A 26,242-nucleotide genomic window follows, 5' to 3' on the forward strand; every position below is an offset into this window, starting at 1 on the left:
TTGCTGACAGATCTCTTCAGAATTATGGTTAATGATTTGAGTTGGTGTCGTGTTGCTGCAAAGTTGGTTTTAAAGATTATGAATACTATGCAAAAACAGACACCATCGCTAAAGACATGATTTCCAAGTCTGAATCCGGGTCAGCATTCATCAAACGCATAATTACTAGAGACGAACAGTAGGTTTATGAGGACAACATGCAATCCAGGCATCAGGCGAATAATTGGAGAGCGCCGAATGAACGAAGACGAAAAACCATCGAAAAACACATCATTTTCAATCAAAACATAAAGCGATGTTTGCGGTTTTTATGGATTATATCAGAATTGTACGCCAAAAATTTTCGCCAGCTGGTGAGACAGTTAATAAGAACTATTATTTGGACGTCATAAGACGTTTACTTATGCAAATCGCAATTCGCCAAAAAAAAACAAAATATAATAATAATTTGTGAGAAAACGACTTGAGGGTTTTGTACCGTAAATTTTTAACCGAAACCATCCTACTGCTATCGAATTCCCCTGATACGGTTCCTTCCGATTTTTGTGTTTGATTGAGTTAAAAAGCCACTACAGGAATGCGTTTTAATAGCCGAATGGAAGTAATGGAAAAGTCGAAGTCAGCTTTGATGGGCTATACTGAAAATAGGGTTCAGGAAATGTTTCGAGAGCTGGATCAAATGCCGGTTTAAGTGCGTTGCAGTTGATGGGGAGTACTTTGAAGGCGATAATATCACTTTTGAGGAATAAATTTGTATTTTGAATTTTCTGAATATATTCGGGGAACTTTTTGATCAAGCTGGTATTCCGCCCTCTCCTTAAGAAACGCTCAGATTTGTGAGGAATAACTGAATTAGTGACAACCCTACCAGGAGATTTAATCGCGGTTTGGCTATCGGAGTACAATAAATACGGATTTTTAAAGGTAGTCACATTTTTGCCTATCCAGACAGCTATCTAATTATTGGCTAGAATTTTAGACTGAAATACGCTACAATGATTTGGGAAGTCGAGCCGAGCCGGAACGCTTACTTTTGGCTTCTTACAGTAGAGTTTTAGATATATTATATAATCAACACATTTGCATAACCCTAAAAGTATGCTACTTTTTCGTGTATTTAACAAATTTTCAAGCGACTTTTCGTCATTTAAATCAAACTTACGTTAACCCTCCGCTGGACACCTTTTTCAAAACCTTTGGTTGAGCTCCTGGGTCTGGCTAGACACCTATGTATTTAATATGTGGCAAATGCGCCACAGTTGTAGTTCAGTTTTAAGTATCGCAGGTACATATTTTTAATTCCTTACCTTTTTCATTAGTTTTATTAGTTTTAGACGTGTTGGCCGTCTTCATGTGAAATGTGTGACCATTTGAGCCATGCAATCGACGCCAGCTTTGTGTGCATTATAATAAATAATCCGCGAAGATTTCTTTGCTTCGCTCTTACAATCTTTGGCATAATAAACGGTGGGAAGTAACCTTACCACTCTATTCTTTTTTGGTACAAAACAGCTGATTGTAACAAAGTTTTCATGAAAACCAAACATTGATGAAAGCACTGGGCGAGAATTCATTAGTTTCTTTAATTACTGGTGGAATGCAGCGTTGGTTTGATCGTACGATGCAAGACGAAATCTTTTGACGACTTTATCGAACATCTTTGTCAACATCGGAAATCGTATGAATAACCCAACCGTTATTTCTCAATTCACTACTCGTTTGGCTATGGAATCATTTTTGAACAAACCACTCACTATCCTTGGGATATTGTAGTCAACCAACCAACTGGAGCCGATACACCCACAGCGAGGAGCGATTATCGCCTTTGGCTACCAGAAGGCGAAAAGCTTCATCGAAAAATTTGTTTCTATGCCAGAATCTAGTATGCCAACAGCACTCAAAAATCTCTTATACTTCCTTTGTTGGATCCTTGCTTTCATTTGCAACATGTTCGATGCCTTGACATTGGCAAGTTTTTGTTTATACTTTGATGCCCAGCTAGACTCGATGTGCCCAACCGAGGCGGTAACTTTTTAAATCATTTTTTTTCGTCCTGTTCGAGTAGTTTTTTTAAAGGTTATACTCGTAATTCGATACAAAATTAAATTTAAGGAAGCTTAAGCTATAATAGAAATCTGCTAAATTCTCGTCCAAAGTCGAAAAAGCCAGACCTGGGTGCCCAACGGAGGGTTAAAAGTCGCCAATATGCGCAAACTTTTTTTCATGGAATCAATAGAAAGTACACCGGCTTTTCATTGCTTTATAGTCAGAAGGCGGAGTAAGACCGAGGGCAGAAAGTTTTCCGACATTAAAAGTGGCAAAGTCGGCAGTTATAAAATATTTTTTTTTGTTCATATTTATTAAATTATTATTAATTTAAATATTCGGTCGATTGCATTGATATTTTCTCTGTTTTGTCTAATAAGTGCAGTATTTTCCTATGAACTTAAATAAAAAATACAAAAATTAACAAAAAAAATTTAATGAAAGCACTTTTTTCAAGTGAGCAAAAATCTCAATAAGTTTGAGTTGAATAAAATTCTTCTCACTTCTGTTGCTTTTATTTTGTATATAGAATTGTGAGCATCGTACAAAGTTATAATGAATTTCTCTTATTCAAATATTAAATTATAAGACTAAACTAAAAAATAAAAATTGTGCATTCAAAAAACTGTAATATATTTTCTCCCCCAAAATCCCACTGTGCGCTGGTGCTTCTGCCCATTTTGCAATGCAGTCCAAGCGAAAATAGAGGATAAATCAGGCATTCTACTCGACTCTACTCATTGTCTCAATCAATTTTAGACAGTTTATCACAATTATTACTAACTTTCTGTGTGCGTGTGTATGTATGTATGTGTATGCATATTTCTACAGTTACTGCAGTTACATCACTTCTGTGTTCATTTGCGGCTCGGCCAGCCATTGCATCCAGTTTGTTGGTATATTTGTCGTCGTGTGACTGTTTATAAATTTATAGTCGGTCCGTTACCCTGACTCATGGTATTTTAATTAGATTCATGTTTGCATACAATCAAGTATGCAATGCAATATGTTTACGCACACAAACACAGACATGCAAATATGTAGACAGACAAATATGTGTGTGTGTAGGTATGAATCATTAAGTTTGCACATTACATTCATTTACCACTTCTCATTTAGCTATTCGGTTCATCATTTACACACTCCGCTTGCTATGCTGTTCATATCCCATTCGGGCCTCTGTTACATATGTATGAATTCACACACACACGCACACGTAATCATTGGGAAATTCATACTTTGTAAATAATTGACCTTAAATATGTGTACTCAAGAAAATTAGAATACGACACGCATAAATGTATACATTTATATGGGGGTATTCATTAAGAGCGCTCGAACTTTGAAATTAAAGAGAATAAATAAACAATTTTAGTGATTTTAGCGCAATTGTTCCATTTTCGAAAGTATTTTGCATAGAATATGATTTCGGGAATATAGCCGCGTAGCCTCGTTTTAGGTTACGCATTCTGGTGAGCCACTTTCTCTCATATCATCGCATGAACGGTGCCTAATTTCATGAAGAATGTGAGCTGCGTTGCCTTTTAGAGCCACAAGCGTCTGTGGTTGAATCCTTTTACCACAAATGTCTTGTATTCCTAGAGAAAGTAGTTAAGTCTGGTGGTGAAGGTGTTAAGTCAGGTGATCCGGGTGGATAGTGAATGTCATCATCGCGCGAGATGTCGAAGTTTTCTAACTACTCTTTCAACAAAATACATTTTTTTTTAATTTTTAAGGTATTGAAATATTTTTTTAAAATTAGTTCTTATTTGTTTTAAATATTTCATATAATTTGTTCAAAATATATTTTTGTGAGATTTGGTTTTCCTGTTTCGGTTTGTTTTTTGAATTGTTAATTCTGAAAAATTATATTGAATATTGTTTTTTTTTGGTTTTGGAATTGTTTTTTCTTTAATGTTAATTTTGAAAACGTATTTTGGAGCTATTTTGAATTTGAAAATTTTTTTTAAATATTTGCATAACAATATAAAAAAAAATTATTATTTATTTGAGAAAGAGCATTAATAATGGATTTGAAAAAAAATGTTATTAAAACTTTAGAACTTTTTTTGTGGTTTTTGACAATTTAATTTGAAAAATATTTTCATAAAAATATGAAAAACTATTAAGCAAATTTATTAAAAATAACAACCAAAATTAACTAAAATAAAAAAAATTCAATTCATTTATTTTAATTAATTAAAAATTGCTTTGAAGCTATTTTGGTTTTGAAAACTTAGTTTTTTAAATATTTTTATAAAAATATAAAAAAATAATAATTACTTGAAAAAACAGCAACAAAAAATCGATTTGAAAAAATTGTTTCAAAATTTAGGTTTTAAAATTTAAACAATTGTTTTTTGTTGATTTTGAAATTTTTATTTGCAAAATATTTTCTTAAACAATATAAGAAACAATTAAAATTAATTAAAATAAACAAAATTATTTAAAAATTAAATTAGAAATTCAAGCTATTTTTTATTAAAAAATTGTTTTTTAAATATTTTCATAAAAATATTAAAAGGAATTATAGTTTATTTGAAAACCAGTAACAAAAGTGGATTTGAAAATTTAAACAATTTTGTTTTTGTTCCATTCGAAAATTTAATTTGAAAAATATTTTCGTAGGAATACAAAAAATACAATAAATTACACAAATTTATTAAGTTTTATTTTTGATTAATTGAAAAATTATTTTGAAGCTATTTTGTTTGAAAAATTTTTTTTTTTTTTTTAATTTTCATAAAAATATAAAAAACTATTATAATTTTTTTTTGAAAGCAGCAATAAAAAATCGGGCCAAAAAAAATTGTTATACAATTTAAGCAATCGATGTTTTGTTTTTTTAAATTTTATTTGAAAAATATAGAAAACAGTTAACAACAAAGAATCAAAGTTAATTAAAATAAAAGAAATTTAATACATTTATTGAAAAATTATTTTGAAACAATTTTGGTTTTAAAATTTTTCTTTTAATATTTTCATAAAAATATGAAAAAGAATAATAATTTATTTGAAAAGAAGCAATACAAATCGATTTGAAAAAATTGTTTTAATTTTTAAAAGTTTGTTTTTTGTTTTTGAAAATTTTATTTGAAAAATGCGTTCATAAAAATATAGAAAACAATTATTCAAGTTTATTAAAAACAAACAATCAAGAATAATTAAAATAAAAGCAATTAAATGCATTTTGGTTTAATTAAATTTAAAACCATTGAATTAATTTTAAAAATATTTAAATAATTTTGGAGACTAGTTTTTAATTCGTTTAACTAAATTAATAGGAAAATATGGTGGCAATTTATTTTAGTGATATTCTGTTTCCTTATTTTGCTTGGAATTTATTTGAAGGTATTTTTTTGTTAGTTTTTGTCAAAACATTTATCAAAATGTATTTGAAACTGCAAAATAAGTATCTATTACAAAAAAAAAGTTAAACTATTTTTTTTTGCTTTGAAAATATTTTGAAAGTTAGTTTTGTTTATATTTGTTAAGAATATATTTTCGTGAGATTTTTTTCACTCTAACAAACTATCCTAGACTACAAAAAGTTTGCTATCATCGTCGGATATGAATCGCTATTGATTGTTTCTTTAAAGAAATTAGAGCCGATGATCTCGCCAGACCAAAATTCTGATAAAAAAGTAACTTTTTCAAAGTGTTCAGACACCTGAGTGTTTTTAGTGGATTTCCGTTGCTCTAAACATGACAATTTTCATAGTTGATAAAGCCGCTTAACCAGAAATTAGCGTCATTACTGAAGATGGTTTTCATCCTGGAGTGAGCAAAGAGTTTGATTACACAGTACAAAACCGAAATCAACGCGGACTGTGGTGATATTTTCCAAAAGCATACCCATCCACTCAGTCAGTTTTTTACCACCTCGAATTTTTTTTACCACCTACCAAAAATTGCATAAAAATGGTTAAAATATATTTAGGGGCGAAATAAAAACTGAAGATATTTACAATAAAATTTTACGTGAAATATCTTCGTCAAACATTTGAATCCATTAGCTTCCACGTAAAGGGGTCGTTTTGATATTTCCTTCAAGCAACTCTTCAAAAAAACCGATTTCTAAAGCCGTTGGCGGGTTAAAATGTTAAAGTGAAGTATTCCTCGGTAAATTTTACTGTAGATCTTCTCAGGCGAAACCTTAATGTTATCAATGTGGAAATCCCTCGCTGAACAATTGCTACTTTGAATGCCTAGGAGTTTGATGGAACAAGAAATTCATGTAGGCTACCAAAATAAGGAGCCAAACTATCCATTTTTCAACTACTTGAATGATTTTTTCGTGGCTGGTTTGCGTTGAAGCTCTTCACTTTTGTCATCAGAGCCCATTGCTTCCTTTGCGATTCTTCTTCTTTTTCACCATCCTCAAACAGATTTTTGATCTACCAGCAGATTTCCACAAGAATGGCATCAGGTTTTTCCACCGCCAAGTCAAGTCAGGTGTGAGCGCACTTATTGAAAACCCCTATACTCTTAAACTACATGCTCAAATCGGCCGTTTTGTTATGAAGGGCGACAAGTAGATAGGTGAATATGTTGTAAATAAATATGCACATCTAATATTCCATGAATAAATTCACATATACATACATATGTATAATACTTCAGGGGGCGGTGAATCCTTCATTTATTTTGTGACAGCTTTTCCAGTGCACTCTGTCTAAACCCACATGAATTAAGCTCATATTCATATTAAGTAAGCACCGCATTGAGCTAATTAAACACGGCTTCCTTGCTGTGGATTATGAAGTAAGTGCGACCATTTGATGAAAATTTTACATGTCCTTGGATACATTTAATTCTGTAAAAACGAAATAGATTCCAATTAGCTAGGTGATTATTGAAATGAATATAAAATATTTGGATTTTTTGGTTTGGAACAGAAAAGGCACCATATAATCCGGAACATATATTAAGAATATCATTTCTGTAGAAAATAGTTATAGCTAGTTTAGCACATTTAATTTTTTTCCCAAAAATTTTTATTGTCAAATTCTAGTTATGTATAACTTTAGATTACATGGAGAATCTACGATGAGCCAACTTTTGTTAGAAATATTATTGACAGAGGTTGCTCGGGGATCATTTTTGTGGAACATTCCGACTCCCTAGCTGCACTCTTTACGAGTCATATAGACCTCTCTTTTAATAAAAATCCAAAAAATCCTTTTCAAGTACACATTTGAGGACGAAATTGTTCTACGAAAATATTGGTCCGAAAATTTCAGTGAGGGTCTCCGAACACACAAAAGTCGTCAACATAAATTTTTACTTTTAATTCACAGAAATACTCGCCAACTTCTAAATACTTCTTCTAAGGTTACAATTATTTAGATAACCACTAACAACGTTTATCTTACCAAATCTTAAAAAGCTTATGAAATGAAAGCAGTGGAAAATTTTATAACTAGGAACTGTATTTATTTTTTGAGAGCTGTGTGCAAGCATTTTACGAGCTTTAATGCATGAACATATTTTAAAACAATGAATTATTTAAATTTATGAATTGAAAAAAATTCACAAAATTTGAAAACAGATAGCAGCTAGTAGAAAACATTTAAAATGTTTAAGCTTCATATGTTTTTAGGGGAGAGAGGTAACAATACAAAAGTTTTCAGGAAAGCTTATGATACAAAAATTGATTGCAATCTTTTAATAAAAACCTCTCAGTAAATGCTTAAATGTCATTTCTTTCAACCAGCGCACGATTGGAATTATCAACAAGCTTTTACAACATTTTGGATCTATATCTAGTGAACTTTTGAAACTATTTTGAAAGCTTCTTACGTATGCAACTCATTTTTTTCTTAGCGACATTAATACAAAACCTTACACTGGTTCACACAGCTTACGTCTCGTTATCTCGTTAGTTGGTTATGGTAAAGAGATAGATCTACAAACTTAAAAGCTCAATGTTGGAAAAATAGCTTTTTTACAAATTTCTTTAGTAAATTTGGTATAATTTTTGGTTTGCCTCGCGATCGCAAATGTTTTATTAACTAAACTTTAATTTTTATAATAAGACTCTGAAGCTTACTATTTTAATGCTTGCTTGATTTTTTTATAATACTGATTTTCTGACTGACTTTTTAAGCGAGCACGTCCAGTTGAAAGGAGCAAGGTTTGCAACACCTGCTTACTTTGCCTCAGGAGGTTTGCACATTTTAAAGCTAAGTCAGTAAGGAATTTTTATGAATTTATTTAAAGTTATCTAAGCTATTCACTCGTTCGCAAAGGGAAATATGAGAAGTTTCGGATTATGCTCTAAAATTTTTTTCTCTTAAGCAAACCTGTATTTTAAAAAGTGCTTTTTTAACCTTCGTTTTTTTTCTCGGGATCATTTTAAAATCATGGCCACTTTTGGCGATTTTCTGGAGTAATTGATAATTAGTTATTTACGAAATATTTAAAAATAGGTTTCATTAATATTGCAATCAAAGCTTTGACAAAGCGTTTTGTATTTGAAGTAATATACTTGCATTTATTTTTGTAATTTTTTTTTTCACTTTCACCCAATACTTCATTCGTTCCTAATGTGAAAGCTTAAAATTTGAAGTTAAAGCTTTTACAAAAGCTCCGAAAAACATATTATCCCGAAAGCTTTAGGTTTTATAGTATCTGAAAAAGCACGAAGGTGCCCGTGTGCAGCAGTTCGAATTTTTGCCTCTAAGTCTAAAACTTGAAAGTAAAGCTCTTACGAAAGCTTTATGTCTTATGGTGCCTGAAAAAGCACGTGTGCAGTAATTTGAAAATTTATGAAAGCTCCTCTTACTAAAGCTCCGAAAAACTTATTTTCATAAAAGTTTTAAGTTTCTGCATATTTGGAAAACCACGCGGGTACTCGTGTGTAGTAACTTGAAATTTTTTGGGCTTGGTCTCTAAGTTAATATAAAAATATAGACAACCTGGTAATTTTTAAACATCTGTGAACTAAGCTCTGTTTTTCTTTTTAATAATAAAGTAAAAAAAAAATTATAAATATTTATTTGAACATTTTGTTAAGAGAGTAAGGAGTTTTTTAATTTGGAAGAAATATTTTGTCTTATACCTACAAGATGGGGCAAAATTAATTGCTCCATCGGAATATTTGTAATTTGTGCAAATGGCATTGATTTCACACTTGTGAGTCAAGGCGAATTGAGTGCCATAGGTGGCGCCTTGCCAAAACAGTTATTTTATTTTTCGCGATTTTGACAAGTCTGACGTCAGCTGCCTTTCCAATACAAAACAAACGAACAAAATAAAGGGAAGGTAATTTATATGTTTGCGAAAATTCAGATAAAGGCTTGGAAAAATTGGGATTTCTGAGATTTAAACTTAACAAACTAACGAGAACGAAGTGCTGTGTGTTAAATTGTAAAAGCACAAAAGAATATAAAGCCTCCAAATGCAGCTTGTTTGCGTTTTTATGCGGACGGAGTCGTGTGAAGAAAGTCTGTATGTGTGGGTATAATTGCTTGTGTTCGGTTTTTTCCAATGCTATCGCCTACTCTTCCTCTTCACAAACAAGTAATTCCCCTTCCATTTGTTTGCTTATTCGTGGGGTCTTGTGACATAGCGAATTCGGAAGGCGCAAACTTGTATTATAGCATTCCTCCTTATCAACTGTGAACAGCTGCAATCAAGTCGAATCTATTAAAGGTGGCAGCTGTAGACCGGTGGATTTGTTGTTGTTCTTTCGTGGTGTACATTCGAATGCACGGCGGACTCGCACTATCGTCGAATGCTTTTAGCTGTCTTCGTCCTTTTCCTTTTATTTTCTATTTTCTTCTGTCGTTATATTCCAATGTAAAAAACGTTGTTGTTGGTCTAGTGCTATTAGCTTTAATGAATGCATTTGGGCTGCAGTATACCAACAGACGAGCCATGGAGCATGCAAAGGTCAAAATAAATTTGACCATCACACAAAATAATTTTTTTTAGCAAAAAATTTTTTTTTTATAATATAGTAAAGTGCTTAAATTTGATCCACCTAGTGAATTTTAGTTTGATCTTGTTTTCTTTTAATTTCACTGCTACCTAAACCGCCATTACCCATCCCATCACCACGTCTGAGGAGCTCTTCTGTGCATGAATACATATATAAATTTTCTTCTTATAAAAAAATTCATGCTAAAAATAAAGAAAAATTAAAAAAAATTTACAAAATTAAAAAAATTTCCACATTTTGTGCATAAATGTCCCTTCAGTAATTTTGTTCGAAAATTATGGCAACATTTTTCACCGTGAAACTGAAATCAGAAAACAATTTATTCATTTGTCAAAAGTGATCACAACAAATTTAAAATAACATATTTCGGATTATTTTCAAAACAAATTTTTCATTTCTTCCAAAATTTCTGTGAAATATTCAGCTTTGGCCAATCCAATGCGCCGAAAATCCATAAATTAGTGAAGAGTAGTGAGTATAGAGAGAGAGAGACCGGCGCATAGTGCTGAAAATTTAGACAATTCCATGGCATGCACGAACGAGGATAAAGCCTTTGCTGTGGCCTACGCTAGTGCGGCTTTTTGGTGTTTTTGCGTGCTGTGGCATTCATTCGTCCTGATTTTGCTTGCGAAATTGGACACCACACAACCGGTGCGCTGCGATACGGCGTTGATAAGATTTTTAAAAGGTGAGTAAGTGTTATAAAATGGTATTTGAATAAATTGTAAATAGAAAAAAAAAAATAGAAAAAAAGAAATACCAAATTCACTGAATTAGATTGCCCAAAAGTTGATGGAATAATTAAGATGTATTCAGTTCTTTATGCAAAAAATATAGATCAATTAATTTTGTTTTATGAGCTTTTGCACCCCTCAGTTCATTTTGTGTGCCTTCTATCTTATAAGATGATCTGTCTTTATTCGCGCAAAGCTGATTTCCGTACTCAACTGAATATATTGACTTAGTGACTTAGTACGCAAAGTGTGTGACAGAACATCGATTGTGGTCTGAGCTAAGGAAGGACCAACCTCAGCGAGTCTGTTTCAGGGTGTCAACAGGTATATCAATACGGCTCCAATAATTTTTGGTGGATGGAGAATCTTGTTTGTCTTTAGTGGCCATTGTATATACACACGCACACTATAAGCTTGTGAAAGCTGACTTTGCTGAAGTTGTCCAATTGCCCCTACTACTTCTTTATTTGAACAATTTAAAAATAATATATTATTACATTTTTTATTTTTGCTTACTTGATTTTAGTAAAAATTTTGCACTATAATTGAAAATAATTTGCGGTCAGTAGCTGCTTCCAAGAGGTGAGCCCCACGTTGCATACCTCTCCACTGCTTTATACTCCTCAGCCAAGACAACTGCTAGCGCTCGACAACTCTTCTTCCTTTGATCTTAGATTGCAATATGAGTTGAAGTTCATATTTCGGATTTCGCAGAATACGACCCAGATACGATGTTTTTCTACAATTGATACACCCGAGCAGTTCTCTGTCACCGTGAACTCTTTGGTGCACTTCTTCATTATAAACCTGTTAGATCCAGGTATTTTAAGTAATTTTCGAAGCATTTCCAATGCTTATAGTCTGTTCATGTGTGAAAATTGTATGCTCATATTTTCATGCCATATAGCAGAACTGACCACACATAGCATTTTATGAAGCGTATGAAATCACGACATTTTATTACTTTACTATAATTAATAAATGTGGCTCTTACTGTTTCAATGCGGCAGTTTTCATTGGGCACGCATCCAAGGCATCTAGATTTACTTACCCGAAACTACTAGAGAAATATAATTCAGTTTAAACCTAGCTTTCTGTGCCCTCTATTGCGGTTGGCAGTTACTCTCAAAAATACGACTTCCTCCTTTTCTACCTGCTTGCTTTGTGCGAGTTCAGGGGTATTTAATTAAATATCTATGAATCCAACCCGTAAACTTTTGTTTGTTCCTCGAAAGTATCTGTATTGCTTGATGATCAACCCAGGTCTGGATGAAGACTTCTTAAACTTGATGCTAAAATGAGATGAGCCCATTAGAGTTTTGAAGAATTTCAATCTTCATAGCCACCGTTTCAGGCAAAGAGGATCAATGAAAACCTAATCGGCACATTTTCTGCTGGTCAAAGATTAGCTGGCTCGCATGCTGCTTTGTGACCAGGCACCCAGTAGAGTAGAAAATCGTAATTCAACAAATAAATCGAGGCGTACATTATTTTAAAGTAGGACATTTTGGTTGTCACTATCGATTTTACTCGTTGACTGACTGTCCTACTACTAGCCACAGAACGGAACAAAGAGAAGTGTACCGTTCAGTCTAGACTGGACTTGACTTCAGAATTTTTGAGTACTGAAAAGCAACGCAAGACTATTGAATTAACAAATTGAACTCATATATTTAATTTTGAACTTAAATTTATAATAATTTTCTATTGAAAATACGCTATGAGCTGTTGTACCCCAAGATGGTATTATGGGCTCCATCACATACTTGTTATGCACACACATACAATCTACCAGCTTCTGAAGAAACAATAGTCAGCAGGTCCAAGAACTTGATAAAATAGCTCATTGGTTGGATTACTGCCGCCAAACGAGACAAAATCTTCCCAAGTCGCTTTTGCACTAAATCAAGAAAAAACATGCCTACCCGTTAAGCAGCTCAATTATACAATTATCCCTCAAACTAACGTCACAAAATATCTCGGCATGCGTCTTGATAGCAAACTTACATTGGAAAGCCCATATTTTCACCACACCGGAGGCTCTAGGAATAAAACTCAGAAGCCTATATTGGCTACTTCAGCGAAATTCTCATGTTTCTCTCAAAAGTAAGCTCTTACTTTACTCAGCTATCGGGAAACCTATGTGGACATTAGGCATTCAACTTTGGGAGACTGCAGCTAACTCCAACATCGAAGTGCTTCAAAGATTCCAGTCGAAAACCCTCAGAATGATCTCACAAATGCACAGATTTATCTTGATCTCAAAGTATCCACAATAGCCGAACAAATAAGAAAATATGCCACATCACACAACACACGACTCCTTTTACCAGACTCAAGAGGAAATCTACAAAAGACCTAATACGATAATAAGTTAGTCTAAATTACGAGGGGTGCCTTTTATATGTCGGAATTTGGCAACCCTGGTGTTGCAATCTGGCAACTGACAGCTGTATCGCAAAATTTGACATTTTTTGGCTTTTACGTAGTCAGAAAGTTTTGAAATACCAGCGCTATTTGTGTTGTTTACAGTAACTTAAAATATTCATCTCGGCCCAAAAATGGAATTAAATCGTGAACATTTTCGTGCGATTATTTTTTACAACTTTCGACGTGGATTAACTCAGCAACATTGCATGGATGAACTTAACTCATTTTTTGGCGATGAAGCCCCATCAAGTACGAGTGTTTATCGATGGTATGGTGAATTCAATCGTGGTCGTAGTTCACTCCAAGACGAATTTCGTGAAGGTCGTCCAAAATCAGTTGTTGTTCCGAAAACCATTGATGCTGTGCGCGAACTGATATTGCAAGATCGTCATGTGACCTATCGTGAGATTGAGACAATCTTAGGCATTAGTGGGACCAGCATACATTCAATAATGCATAAACATTTGACTGTCAAAAAAATTTGTTCGCGTTGGATCCCACACAATTTGTCAATCGCTCAAAAAAAGGCTCGTGTCGATTGGTCGAAGGAAATGCTCAAAAAATACGATCGCGGGGCTTCGAAACACGTCTATGACATCATGACAGGTGATGAATCATGGATTTACGCGTATGAGCCCGAAAGTAAACAGCAGTCGACTGTATGGGTGTTTCACGATGAGCCAAATCCAACAAAAGTTGTTCGCGCACGAAGCACTTCCAAGCAAAGGGTCGCCTGTTTTTTCGGAAAAACTGGACATGTCGCAACCGTACCACTAGAACAACGCAGAACAGTAAATTCTGAGTGGTACACAACCATTTGTTTGCCAGTTGTCTTCCAAAAAATTAGGAAAACCAATCGCCAAAGACGGATCACTCTTCACCAGGACAATGCGAGCTCTCACACATCGGCTCAAACAACTGCATTTTTGAGCAGCCAAAACATCGAATTAATAGGTCATCCGCCGTATAGTCCTGACTTGGCATCGAATGACTTCTTTTTATTCCCGTACGTAAAAAACCAACTGAGAGGTCAACGTTTTTCGACACCTGAAGAAGCGGTTGCGGCATTCAGAATGCATGTTTTGGAGGCACTTATTCAGAGTGGCAAAAGTGCTTCGACAATGGGTTCAAACGCATGCAAAAGTGTATAGATCTTCATGAAGAATATTTTGAAAAACAATAAAGTGATTTTCGATGGTTAAAATTTGTTTTTGTTCTCTAATCCCGACATATAAAAGGCACCCCTGGTATTATGTATTTTTTTATTGTTTTACTACGTCTCTGAGGCATGCGATATTTTGCACTGCTCTAAACAAGAACTTGCTTCCTTAATTTTATTTAAGAAAAATCTACTTATTTTTAATTTTAAATTTCCATAGCAACATCAATTTCCTTCCACTACAATTCGCTTGTTGGAGATTTTTTGCGCGCTGGAGCCACACTTATCCTACTCAAAGCGCTTTGGGAAGTAAGTTGTCAAAATTAGCGTTACAGAAGAAAGCAGGTAATTCTATTTCCACTTTTTTGATGGAAAGTTGACTTTTGATATGGAGACGAAAAATGATAATGGAGCTACCTGCTTTTTTGTATCATAGAAAGTTGTTTATGAAGTGTGAACTGTTCAAGGGAAAATTTATATCTATGGACTTTGGGCAAAAAAAAAAAAAAATATTACTTTAACAAGTTTGCTCAAAGGTCTATAAATTCTGAACTATAGACAAATTTAGTATTTTATTCAACTTTTATTAAGACGGCTACTGCAACTAGGCTATGAAAGATTGCAAGAAACTTATGTGGATTACAGAAATAAGTGCTGGTTCGATTTATTCCTTTCGCATTTAGTTTTATGCAAAAATAAATGTAAAAAGTTTCTTATGTCTTTATGAAGGATACAGAAATATTCATGCTTTAAGGTAATTTTGAGCATTTTTGCCGCAGTAGTGCAGGTTAAAGTGTTACATACGTCCATCAGCGCCAAAAATACGCTAACAGAAACACGGTTTTGTAGAAGGGATAACAATAGAAATAAATATGAAAAAATGTATACATTGTTTATTAGTACTTAAACTTTATGAAAAAATTTCTTTTAATTTTTCGTTACAAAAGTTAGTACGGTAGGTATGTATATAAAAAGTCGCGTGACCCAAGGTAGGTAGGTGGGGGTGGCTGTCTCAATGACACACTTAGACTTTTCATAGGTCCATCGTGATACCACTGGAGCTCATCCTTACCCTACGTGTTCCTTTTCAAACCATTCGGTAGCTTTAATAAACGAGCAGAACTCTTTCGAATATTTAAAAAAAAAATCGCATCAAAAAATATTAAAAACTGTATGAATTATCATGCAGACCGTGCCGGAAAAAGTAGTTTCCTCAAACGAAGGACAGCTACCTGTGCGCGTCAAACTTTCGTCGGGCAGTTGTATTTTCCACCATAACTTTGTATCTAAAGGGAACTTCTACAATCGACTTCCACAGAGATACGCCTAAAACTATAAAGAATAATAATCTGTAAGAAAAAAAAAATCGATTTTTTTTGAAAATTCTGGACGTAGGTATGCAACCTTAAGTTGTTATTTGTTTTTTGTTTTTTTTTTTGAATTCACAGATATATACATATTTAAATGCTGTTTTTTTCTTTAATTTTTAGAATAACATCAATTTGCTTGAGAATTTCATGCGCTACAAATTCTTAGAAGTATTTCTCCTCCTAATTCTATTTGCGAGCAGATGCTTCAGGGATGAGTCGGGTCTAATTGTGAAGACTTATTATGTGATGTCGCTTGGTATGTGAAGATTAAATTAAGAAATATATGAATAATTAGATATACTCGTATATCAAACTTTGCCCTCTCGAATTCTGCCATTTAAGAGTTCTCAAACTTATGACTCTAAAATAGAGAATTTGAGGAATGGTATCGGATGTTTTTTTAGCTGCATGAGAACTATTGATATCGATAACTATGGTTTGTTAGCCGAGAACGGCAAACTGTGTTGACATTTCGGTTCACTAAGATGTGTAGAAATTGAAGCTTTCGACTACGTGGAAAATTTTACGTAAGGGTTCTAGTTTACGAGTCTCTACATCACAGCTCGTGCCAGCATTCAAGCCATTTTTTGCTGATTGGGCTCATTTAGACTCATTTCTAAAATTTATTGATAAAATAGGCAAAAATTGGACTGAGTTATTGGGCTATGTAAATAGCAGCCGCGGCGGATACATGAAAAAAATAAATGCCATGAAATTATTCACCAGATTCAAAAAAAATATGTATATACAGGGTGGCTGATGAATTTTGCTACATTAAGAAACTCAAATAACTTTTTTTTAGTGTATGGAATTCATTTATTTTTTTTTTTCAAGTGGAAGGTCATTAAATTTTATTAAATGTAGCTTAACTAGTTTTAAAAATAATTGAATTTAAATGCCCCCCATGCTCGTTGACACAAGTGCGGCATCTTAGTAAAAAGTTGTTCATTGCTGCTTTGAGAGTTGCGACAGGAATAGCCGCAATTGTTGCCGAATGGATTGTTTTAGTTCATCCAAATTTGTTGGCTTTGTTTTATAAACTTCTTGTTTACATAAACCCCACAAGAAAAAGTCAGGTGCAGTAAGGTCAGGCGACCTGGGGCGCCAACGAAATTCGGAGTTTCTTGAAATCAGTTTATTGGGAAATTTTCGTCGCAACTCTGTCATAACAGTCTGGGCTATGTGAGACGTTGCCCCATCTTGTTGAAACTACACAGAGTTGAAAGGAATTCTCTTTCGGCGTAGTTCTGGATAGAAAAATTCTTTCAGCATTTTCAAATAACGGTCTCCAGTAACCGTAACGGTGTGACCATTTTCTTCAAAAAAATAAGGCCCGACAATACAGCGTGAAGAAACCGCACACCACACTGTCACGCGAAGAGGATGCAATTCCGTCTCGTGGAGTATCTGTGGGTTAGAAGTACTCCATATTCGACAATTTTGTTTGTTCACATTGCCGTTTAAATCGAAATGGGCCTCATCAGACATGAAAAGGCAGTTTAACATGTTTTGGTCTTCTTCCACCATTTGCAGGATCTTCTGGCAAAATTCCAAGTGAATCGGCAAGTTTGCTGCATTCAGTTTGTTAACCATTTGAATTTTGTAGGGAAATAAGTCTAAATCTTTGTGCATTATTGTTTGCAAAGACTGTCGGCTGACACCAAGTTGAGCAGATAAGCTTCTTGTTGAAACCCTTGGATTGCTTTGTATAGCTGCAGCTACAGCAGCGATCGTTTCCTCCGTCCGAACTGGTGGGTTTCGATGATAAGGCCTTCTTGCGACTGTTCCTTGCTCAGCAAAATTATTCACCAGTCTCATTATGGTCCATCTGCTCGGGGGATCGCCGCCAAACATCCGCCTGTACTCTCTCTGTACCAAAACTACGGACTCCAGTGCGTGATAGCGGCGGACTATCCAAATTCTTGTTTGCGTGTCCCAGTTATGCATTTTAATAAATTTTAAAGATCAATCTGCAAATTAAAACAAAAATGGAACAGATAACTTAAAAAGAAAAAAAGTTATTCAATTTTTTTTTGGTAGCGGCTTTCATCAGCCAACCTGTATATATATTAGGCCGGGTCGATTTGTGGAGAGGCAAAAAAATCGCCCATTGCTCTGTGAAAATCATATTCTAGGGATCAAAATAAGAAACTTTGCCGAAGGCGCATACCTCTAAAACGAATTCTGATGTCCCCCAATTTGGGTCGAACTTTTTAGTTTCTTTTCTATAACTCAGTTAAATTAATTTTTTCATTTACATATGTTCTGACTAAATAAATTTCTTAAGAGAAAAAAATAGATAATATTATAAATAAATAAAAATAAAGAAAAAACATAGCCTTTTAGCTGATTTTTTCATGTAAAGGCCAAAAATGGTGATATTTAGAAATTGGGGGACATCAGAATTCGTTTTAGAGGTATGGTTCCTTCGGCAAAGTTTCTTATTTTGATCCCTAGAATACGATTAATATATATGTATATATAAATCCCACTATCCCAATATTTCTGTTTTGTAATAGGACTATAGATAAGTTCGTGCGGTTTTACAACAGATGGCGTAACTTGATTATTATTCCATCGATCCACATTTCCAAACATTCATTGGAGAGCTACTGTCGTAAGGCACAAACGTCAGTATAAGTTTTTTATTTGAAGCGTAAACAACAATATTTTTACCACACTTGAAAATGTCGAATTTCGTGCTAAATAATGTGTTTTTGCGGGGAATTCTTCTTCATTATTTTAATATGAAGAAAAAAGCAGCCGAAAGTCATCGTATCTTGGTGGAAGTTTATGGTGAGCATGCTCTAGCTGAGCGAACGTGCCAGAAGTGGTTTGCACGCTTTAAAAGTGGTGATTTTGGCTTGGAAGACGAAGAACGCGAGGGTGCGCCGCCAAAGTTCATGGATACCGAATTGGAGGAATTGCTCGATCAAGATCCGGCTCAAACGCAAGAAGAGGTTGCAAAAACTTTGGGAGTTGATCAATCAACCATTTCCAAACGTTTAAAAGCCATGGGAATGATCCGAAAGGTAGGCCATTGGGTGCCGTATGAATTGAAGCCAAGAGACGTTGAACGCCGTTTTATGGCATGCGAACAACTGCTTCAACGGCACAAAAGAAAGGGTTTTTTGCATCGAATTGTGACTGGCGATGAAAAGTGGGTCCATTACGACAATCCAAAACGTCGGGCAACGTATGGATACCCTGGCCATGCTTCAACATCGACGTCGGCGCAGAATATTCATGGCCTGAAGGTTATGCTGTGTATCTGGTGGGACCAGCTGGGTGTTGTGTATTATGAGCTACTGAAACCGAATGAAACGATTACGGGGGATGTCTACCGACGACAATTGATGCGTTTGAGCCGAGCACTGCGAGAAAAACGGCCGCAATACGCCGATAGACACGACAAAGTTATTTTGCAACATGACAATGCTCGGCCACATGTTGCACAAGTGGTCAAAACATACTTAGAAACGCTCAAATGGGATGTCCTACCCCACCCGCCGTATAGTCCAGACCTTGCGCCATCCGATTACTATCTCTTCCGATCGATGCAACATGGCCTGGCTGACCAGCACTTCCGTAATTACGATGAAGTCAAAAAATGGATCGATTCGTGGATTGCGGCAAAACCGACCGAATTTTTCACAAAGGGAATCCGTGAATTGCCAGAAAGATGGGAAAAAGTAGTAGTAAGCGATGGACAATACTTTGAATATTAAATTTGTAACCATTTTACGTCAATAAAGTTTCAAATTTCGAAAAAAAACCGCACGAACTTATTCATTTCAAGTTCTTAAGCTCTTAAAAAACACCCTTTACTATTGAGCACCTCCAGTCGATGCTTTATAAATATATATAAAATAAAAATATTAATGGTATTTTGCTTTTTCCAGTTCTGGATATCGCGGCCTTATATGTCACACACGACTTTTATTGCGAACATTTGACCAGTAAGTGAGAAAATAAAAATAAAGATTGTAAATTAAAAAAAAAAAAAAACTTGTTTAACTTTTAAATGTGGACGAGGGCACTAATTCTGGTTTCTAAGAGTTCTCACTCAAACTGCTATTTAGAGTCCATATAGACAGCTTCTAAGAGCGGACTGCATTAGACCTCGTATTTTGCATGGAAAATGAGCTATAACTTTATAAAAGATGAGTAAACAAACAAAAAGAAACAGGAAAACTAGTCAAAATTCGTCAAAATGGTGATGTGTCTAGGGTGTATACAAAATATACTGGATTTCTATAATTTCAGTATTCGAGTCGGGTATTCGAGTTATGATAGTAATAACTTCTTATGATCGTAATAATGTTTCTTAAGCTTGTTTATTTGTATAGAATATAAGAGCTAGTTTTTCCTCTATACTACAGAGAATCCATGATTGGTTATCTACAAAATATTCGCAGATTATCAGTACTAACCAAGAATTCAAAATATTACTGAATTACAAGCGTAGATTCTTCTGTTTATAAAAAACAGAAACTAAAAAAATACCTACACCCTATTGATGCAAAATTGCTTCATATCCTTAAATCGAGCTCCTTGCGTGCTTGCAGACATTCATACCGCTTTACAATCAAAGTAGCTTTCCTCACCTTTGAGCACGTTTTTAGCACGCAATTTATATAATAAAATGTTTCCACTGAAGAACTCTGAACTTGCGACAATTTATTAAACCACCCACAAAGCGCACACAATAAATACTCGTATAAATGTGAACGAATATAGGCAAGTATTTTCAAGGCAAATAAAAACTACACTCGCATATGAACACAACCAAATATTTCCTTAGACATGCCTGTATATGTGTATGTATGTGTAGCCGCTACTGAGTGCAGCTGTTTCCTCTCATATCGCCGACAATACAATCACATGTGTTGACTGGCGTCGCTATTGTTTCTTGCAAACGAAGCTACTGCGAGCCAGGCGCCCAGCAACAATCATTTCTTTTCTCTGCCACCAGCAACCACTTCGACTGCATAGTTCTAACGTCTAGACGTTTATTGTTGCGGTTAGAAATTTCATATATTTGTCCAAGTTATTATTCTTTGGCTATTATGCGGTGCAAGTTGTAAATATGAAATTAAAGAAATATAAATTGAAAAACATTGTTTGCTGTGCAAGAATCACAGTGCGAGTTAGCTGTTTGGAATATTTTAAATTTAGGATCCCCACTGGGTATACGTTATTAATTTAGGTAAATTTTGTATTTATAATTTTATGTGAAGATGCGCTGGATTTTTCAAAATATGTGTGAACTTTATATTATTTTAATAGGTATTATTAAATAGGTAAAATATATTTAAAAAAACATTTCAAAAAATTTAAATATGTTTATAAAAAATATTTAAAAATCAAAAAATTTTTAAACTCAATATGATGTTGTATAATTTATTTTTATATAATATTTCAAAAAAAATTAAAATTATTTTCATACAATTTTTTTTTCAAATGTTTCGGAAATTGGTTTTTTATCAGTGTCATTTTCGAAAAACACCCCCATCAGATTTTTATAAAGGATGGTTAAGTTTTAAGGACCGGTGTCGATTTTGAATAAAATACAATTTTTTTAGGATGGTCGAAATTTTCGATGACGATGAGGCATAATTGAGGTTATATGCCATTAATGCGCCGAATTATCTCATCCTTTAGCTCCTGAATTATTGCTGGCTTAACGACGTACACCTTTTCTTTTAAATAACCCCAAAGAAAGAAGTCCAACGGTGTCAAATCACATAATCTTCACGGCCAATTGGCATCGCCGCGAAGTGAGATTATTCGGCCATCAAATTTTTCGCGCAAAAGAGCCATTGTTTCATTAGCTGTGTGACAAGTGGCACCATCCTGTTCAAACCACATATCGTCCACATCCATATCTTCCAATTCGGGCCATAAAAAGTTCGTTATCATCTCACGATAGCGAACACTATTCACAGTAACTGCCTGACCGGCCCATAAACCGCACCAAACAGTCATTCTTTGTGAGTGCATTGGTTTTTCGGCAATCACTCTTGGATTATCATATTGACGAATCCACTGAGGTGAAAATGTGCCTCATCACTGAAGATTAGTTCTAAATTTTAAGGAAAACCATTTTTAGGATAAAGATTTTTTTGAAACAAATTAACAAAAAAATAAATTTTTTTAAAGAAATTTATATAACGAAATGGTTTTTTATCATTGTTATTTTCAACAAATCCTAAGATTTTTATATTATTTTAATAGTTACACATTTTAAGGGAAACCATTTTAGGATACAAATTTTTTTCAAAGAAATTTAAATAGAAAAGAAGTTGTTTTGAAAGAAATTTAAATAAAAAAAATTTTTTTGAAAGAAATTTTAACTTTTTAAGAAAAAAATTAAAAACTAAAAATATTTTTTTAACTCAATATAATTTTGTATAATTAATTTTTATGTAATATTAAAAAAACTCAATTTAATTGATAACATTTTTTTTTTTCTTGGGAAATTGGTTTTTTATCATTCGTATCTTAATGGAAATAATTTTTAGGATAAAAAAATTTAAGAACATATTTTTTGAAAGAAATTTAAATTAAAGAACAAACAAATTTTAAAGAAAAAAGGTGGTTAGAACTGCAAATATAATACAATCTCGGCCATCTTGCATATACCACAGTTAGTAAATTATGTTACAATTTTTGTAAATAAATAGTATTTAAAAGTTTTTATTTGCAGGAGTTCACAGATGCGTAAGTGCAGCGCGAGGTGTGTTGAAGAGCTAAGTGGTACAACTGTAGCGCTTTTTAGAAACGAAGGCAAGAATACGTGTGTTTCTACCATTGTCATGTGTGGTTCTTCGGACAGTTTCATGGATGACATTGAGCGTGCTGTGGTGATGGTGTAAATAACTTCAAGTGTTTGGCTCGTGACGGTCGTTATGTGTCTGGTGCTGGTGCCACTGAAATCGACTTGGGATCCGAACTGGCTGTCTCCGCCGATACCATACCGGGTCTAGAACAGAGCGCTGTACGTAGATCTACGATCAAGTCCTCACACTTTCCGTCTACAAGGGACTTAAGTTGTAGTTATATATTTGAATTTAACACTTTTGAAGACTTCTGGTTTACAGGTTTTTGGTTTCTGCACAAGTTTTTAATGTTATGAAAATGCTCCGTTAGAGACTCCATGTTTTCACTTTTTCTGTTTCACATCTAACTAATATTTGTTTTACAACTACGAACTAACTTAAAACTCATACTTAAGTAACAAAACATAGTTCTGCGTGGTCTTGTGTTGTTAGATAAACATCGAAAGTATTCTAAATGAATATTATATTTTCTTTACAAGGAAACAATATTTGTTTGGTGTTTTGCTTTAATGGAGGTTTTATAACCAATATGCTTAGTTTTTCTCTAATTACAGGAATAATTAGCTACTTTACGTACTTTTTTACTACCTTTAAGCAAGAAGGGGAAAACATTTTTTCCTCATTCCCCATCCTTCGTAAATGCAGCCCTAAAATAAGGGAGTGTCAAAGCGCGCTTGTTATTACTTACCTAACCTTCTACATATAACTGAATCATGTAATCTATTCCAGAAAAATAATAAAAATATTTGTAACCAGTATTGCCACCTGTTTCTTGGAAATTAAGAAATTGATTACAAAAATATATAAATTGCAAAAAAAAATATTTATATCCGTCCAATAATATTTTTAAAACGGCGTTACCATCTCGTTTTAAAGAAAAATTTTAATTAGTAGCAAAGTACAATTGGAGGTTAGAATATGAATATTACGGAAAACGTGTACAAAAATAATTAACTAAGCATTAAATAAAATTACTTGGCGGCCGCCGTAGCCGAATCGGTTGGTGCGTGACTACCATTCGGAATTCACAGAGAGCTCGTTGGTTCGAATCTCGGAGAAAAACCAAATTAAGAAAAACATTTTTCTAATAGTGGTTGCCCCTCGGCTGGCAATGGCAAACCTTCGAGTGTATTTCCGCCATGAAAAACTCCTCATAAAAAATATCTGCCGTTCAGAGTCGGGTTGAAACTGTGGGTCCCTCCATTTGTGGAACAACATCAAGACGCACGCCACAATTAGCAGAAGGAGCTCGGCCAAACACCCAAGAAGGGTGTGCGCACCAATTATATATATATATATATATATATTTACCATATATATATATATATATATATTTACCATATATATATATATAATAATATAATTATTTGTGTATAGTGTTGCCACCTAACGCTTAAGATAATACTGATGAATCACGTATTTGGATATGGGTTTGATTAAAAATTATTTTTTCAGTGAACATTGACGCTTATTTTTTAATTTGAAAGTATGGTAATGGTTCTATAATAGAAATAAAATACATTGAAAAAAAAATGATAAAAATAGAAGATTAAATAATAATAAAAATAAAAATATAAAAAAAATATAGCTGAAACCAGAAATTATCTGCCTTTTCTTTCAAAAATTTAATGTTTTTAAATTTTTTGTAAGTGTTCAATTTGTTAGTATTTAATTGTATATGTAAGTGAAGCCGCCGATAGCTGCTAGTAAATAAATAAATAAAAGAATAAATAAATAAAAAAAAATTCTCAATCACACGAGGCCATGCCAAGCGATCCAAATATTTTGGATATTGTGGTCTGCTCTTGCCGAAACCTAATTTAATTTGAGTATCATAACAAGCAAACTAAAGAAATTGTGAAAAAATTTACAATTTTGAGATTTAATTTTAACTTATTTTGGCATAGAGTTATATAAAGTGAAATATCTTCGGTACTTTTTAAGACTTTCATCACTTTCTCAAATAAAATGTTCTTAAAAACAATATAAAAAAAAAATTGTATTTTTGTTGAATATTTTTTGAAAATTTTGTTTTTACTTTTTCGAAAAGCATCCCATGTCAGATTTTATATACCTGCGAGTTTTCTAATGGCATCTCCATAACTTTTCAAGCTATATTCAAATACGTACAACGAATAAGTGAAAATATGCCACTTTGCGGAGTCATCGATTACGAGTACATACCTACATATATGCGTACTAGCGACGCTACGATTGGTTTGCAAGAGGGCGTAACATACGAGTACTTCTTCGCTCAATAGAGAGTAGCAGTGGGGGTTCTCCGACATCTTTCACTTGCATAGTTAACTAAACAAGGTGCGCAAAGCTAACCTGTTGGCAAGAGGGGAGCTACATAAAATTGAAATACGGCAACACAAGTGCGACTATGTGTTATTCTAGCATAGTCTTTGTAATGTTGTAAATTTCTAAGGGTAACAACTAATAACTTTTTGTTTTATTTGCAGCTATTTGATGTTTTCACCTTAGCTAAAAAATTGAATAGAAATCGTGAATGTTTTATTTGTTTCTTATGATTTTCGACGTGGATTAAAACCCAACAAGGTGTCCATCAACGCACTTCGTCATGTGATTGTAAAGCAGCATCTCGATTCATATCGTTTTTGTGGTTTGCTGAATTCAGTTGCTGTTATGTTTGTGGTGCTGTTTCAATCGCGTTTGCATTTCACTACAGAAGAATTTTCGTGCAGGGGAACCAAACTGGGTTTTCTGCGCCACAAAAGGAACCGATGTGCGAGAAGCGATATTTAAACATTGGTCTTCAAGGAAAAGGTTTAAATAAATATAACTCACTAATAAAACTAGTCTCCTAACCCCTGTGAAACAAATGTTGAAGAAAACTATTTCTGCGATTTGCTTTTTTGACAACAATAAATGGGGCTTAATTATTGGCCTTTTCCTATAGCCTTTTTAGCGGCTTAACATACGAGAAGCTACTGGTGTTACTTATAAACATAAAAATAATATTCTCACATAATAGATACACATATATGTATGTTGACCCCTTCTCTTTGCCTCCAGTGGATGCGGTAAAAATTCTGTGCAATCCAAATCCATGCATGACACTAAAAATGCTAATTTAGATAACCGAAAATATTTATTTACCGCAGTAGGAATTCATTCAAATTGAACGACACTGAAATGGAATTTATTTTCTAGTTTAGTTATGCCGTTAGGCAGCAACAGTGTTTAAAAAAATAGACCCGCGCATATGCATATAAAAAAAGGGTCAGCAAACGTTACAAAAATTTGCAAGTAATTTAAAAAATAAAATGAAAATATGGATATGTTAATAAAAGTAAAAAAAGGTATTCTGCATTGCTAAATAATATTTCGATTTAACTCAAACCAGCCAAACCATTGTATAGCATTCGTTTCCTAGGCCTCTATTGAAATATGTTTTTTTTCTGGTTTTCTTTCTTTTTTACCAAATGAAATACATTGAATTAGGCCGCACATCTGCTCTATTTAGTGGTTTGTACTCTAATTTCTACTCCACAAATGGTGCATCTTAAACGTTTCCGTCACCACTGCCTGGCAAATCGCATTTTATCAAAACCTTTTTTACGATATGATAGAAATCATGTTTTTGTATTTAAATCCGAGTTTGGTATCGCACCTTTGAACCAAGTTTTATCTGCTCATATGCCACTCACAAGCTGTAGCGGTCATACCTCTGAATAACTTCGATTATTGAT

The 26,242-nt window shown here is 33.7% G+C and overlaps 1 protein-coding gene across 2 annotated transcripts; it reads left to right on the plus strand.

The window, feature by feature from the left end:
• Window positions 1-10,341: 10,341 nt before the first annotated feature.
• On the plus strand, window positions 10,342-25,198 carry LOC129245502 (uncharacterized). Of its 2 annotated transcripts, none has more exons than XM_054883697.1 (5): window positions 10,342-10,679; window positions 14,535-14,623; window positions 15,805-15,940; window positions 19,587-19,647; window positions 24,992-25,198. In XM_054883697.1, the coding sequence occupies exons 1-5, from the start codon at window positions 10,517-10,519 to the stop codon at window positions 25,011-25,013; spliced, it is 471 nt and encodes a 156-aa protein (XP_054739672.1). In that variant the 5' UTR covers window positions 10,342-10,516; the 3' UTR covers window positions 25,014-25,198. The 2 variants fall into 2 exon arrangements, with proteins under 2 accessions (XP_054739672.1, XP_054739673.1); XM_054883698.1 differs by having other exon boundaries at window positions 19,587-19,643; window positions 24,992-25,014.
• The last annotated feature ends 1,044 nt before the right edge of the window (window positions 25,199-26,242 follow it).

The sequence above is a fragment of the Anastrepha obliqua genome, chromosome 4, assembly GCF_027943255.1.
Source record: "Anastrepha obliqua isolate idAnaObli1 chromosome 4, idAnaObli1_1.0, whole genome shotgun sequence".
Classification (NCBI taxonomy): Eukaryota; Metazoa; Arthropoda; class Insecta; order Diptera; family Tephritidae; genus Anastrepha; species Anastrepha obliqua.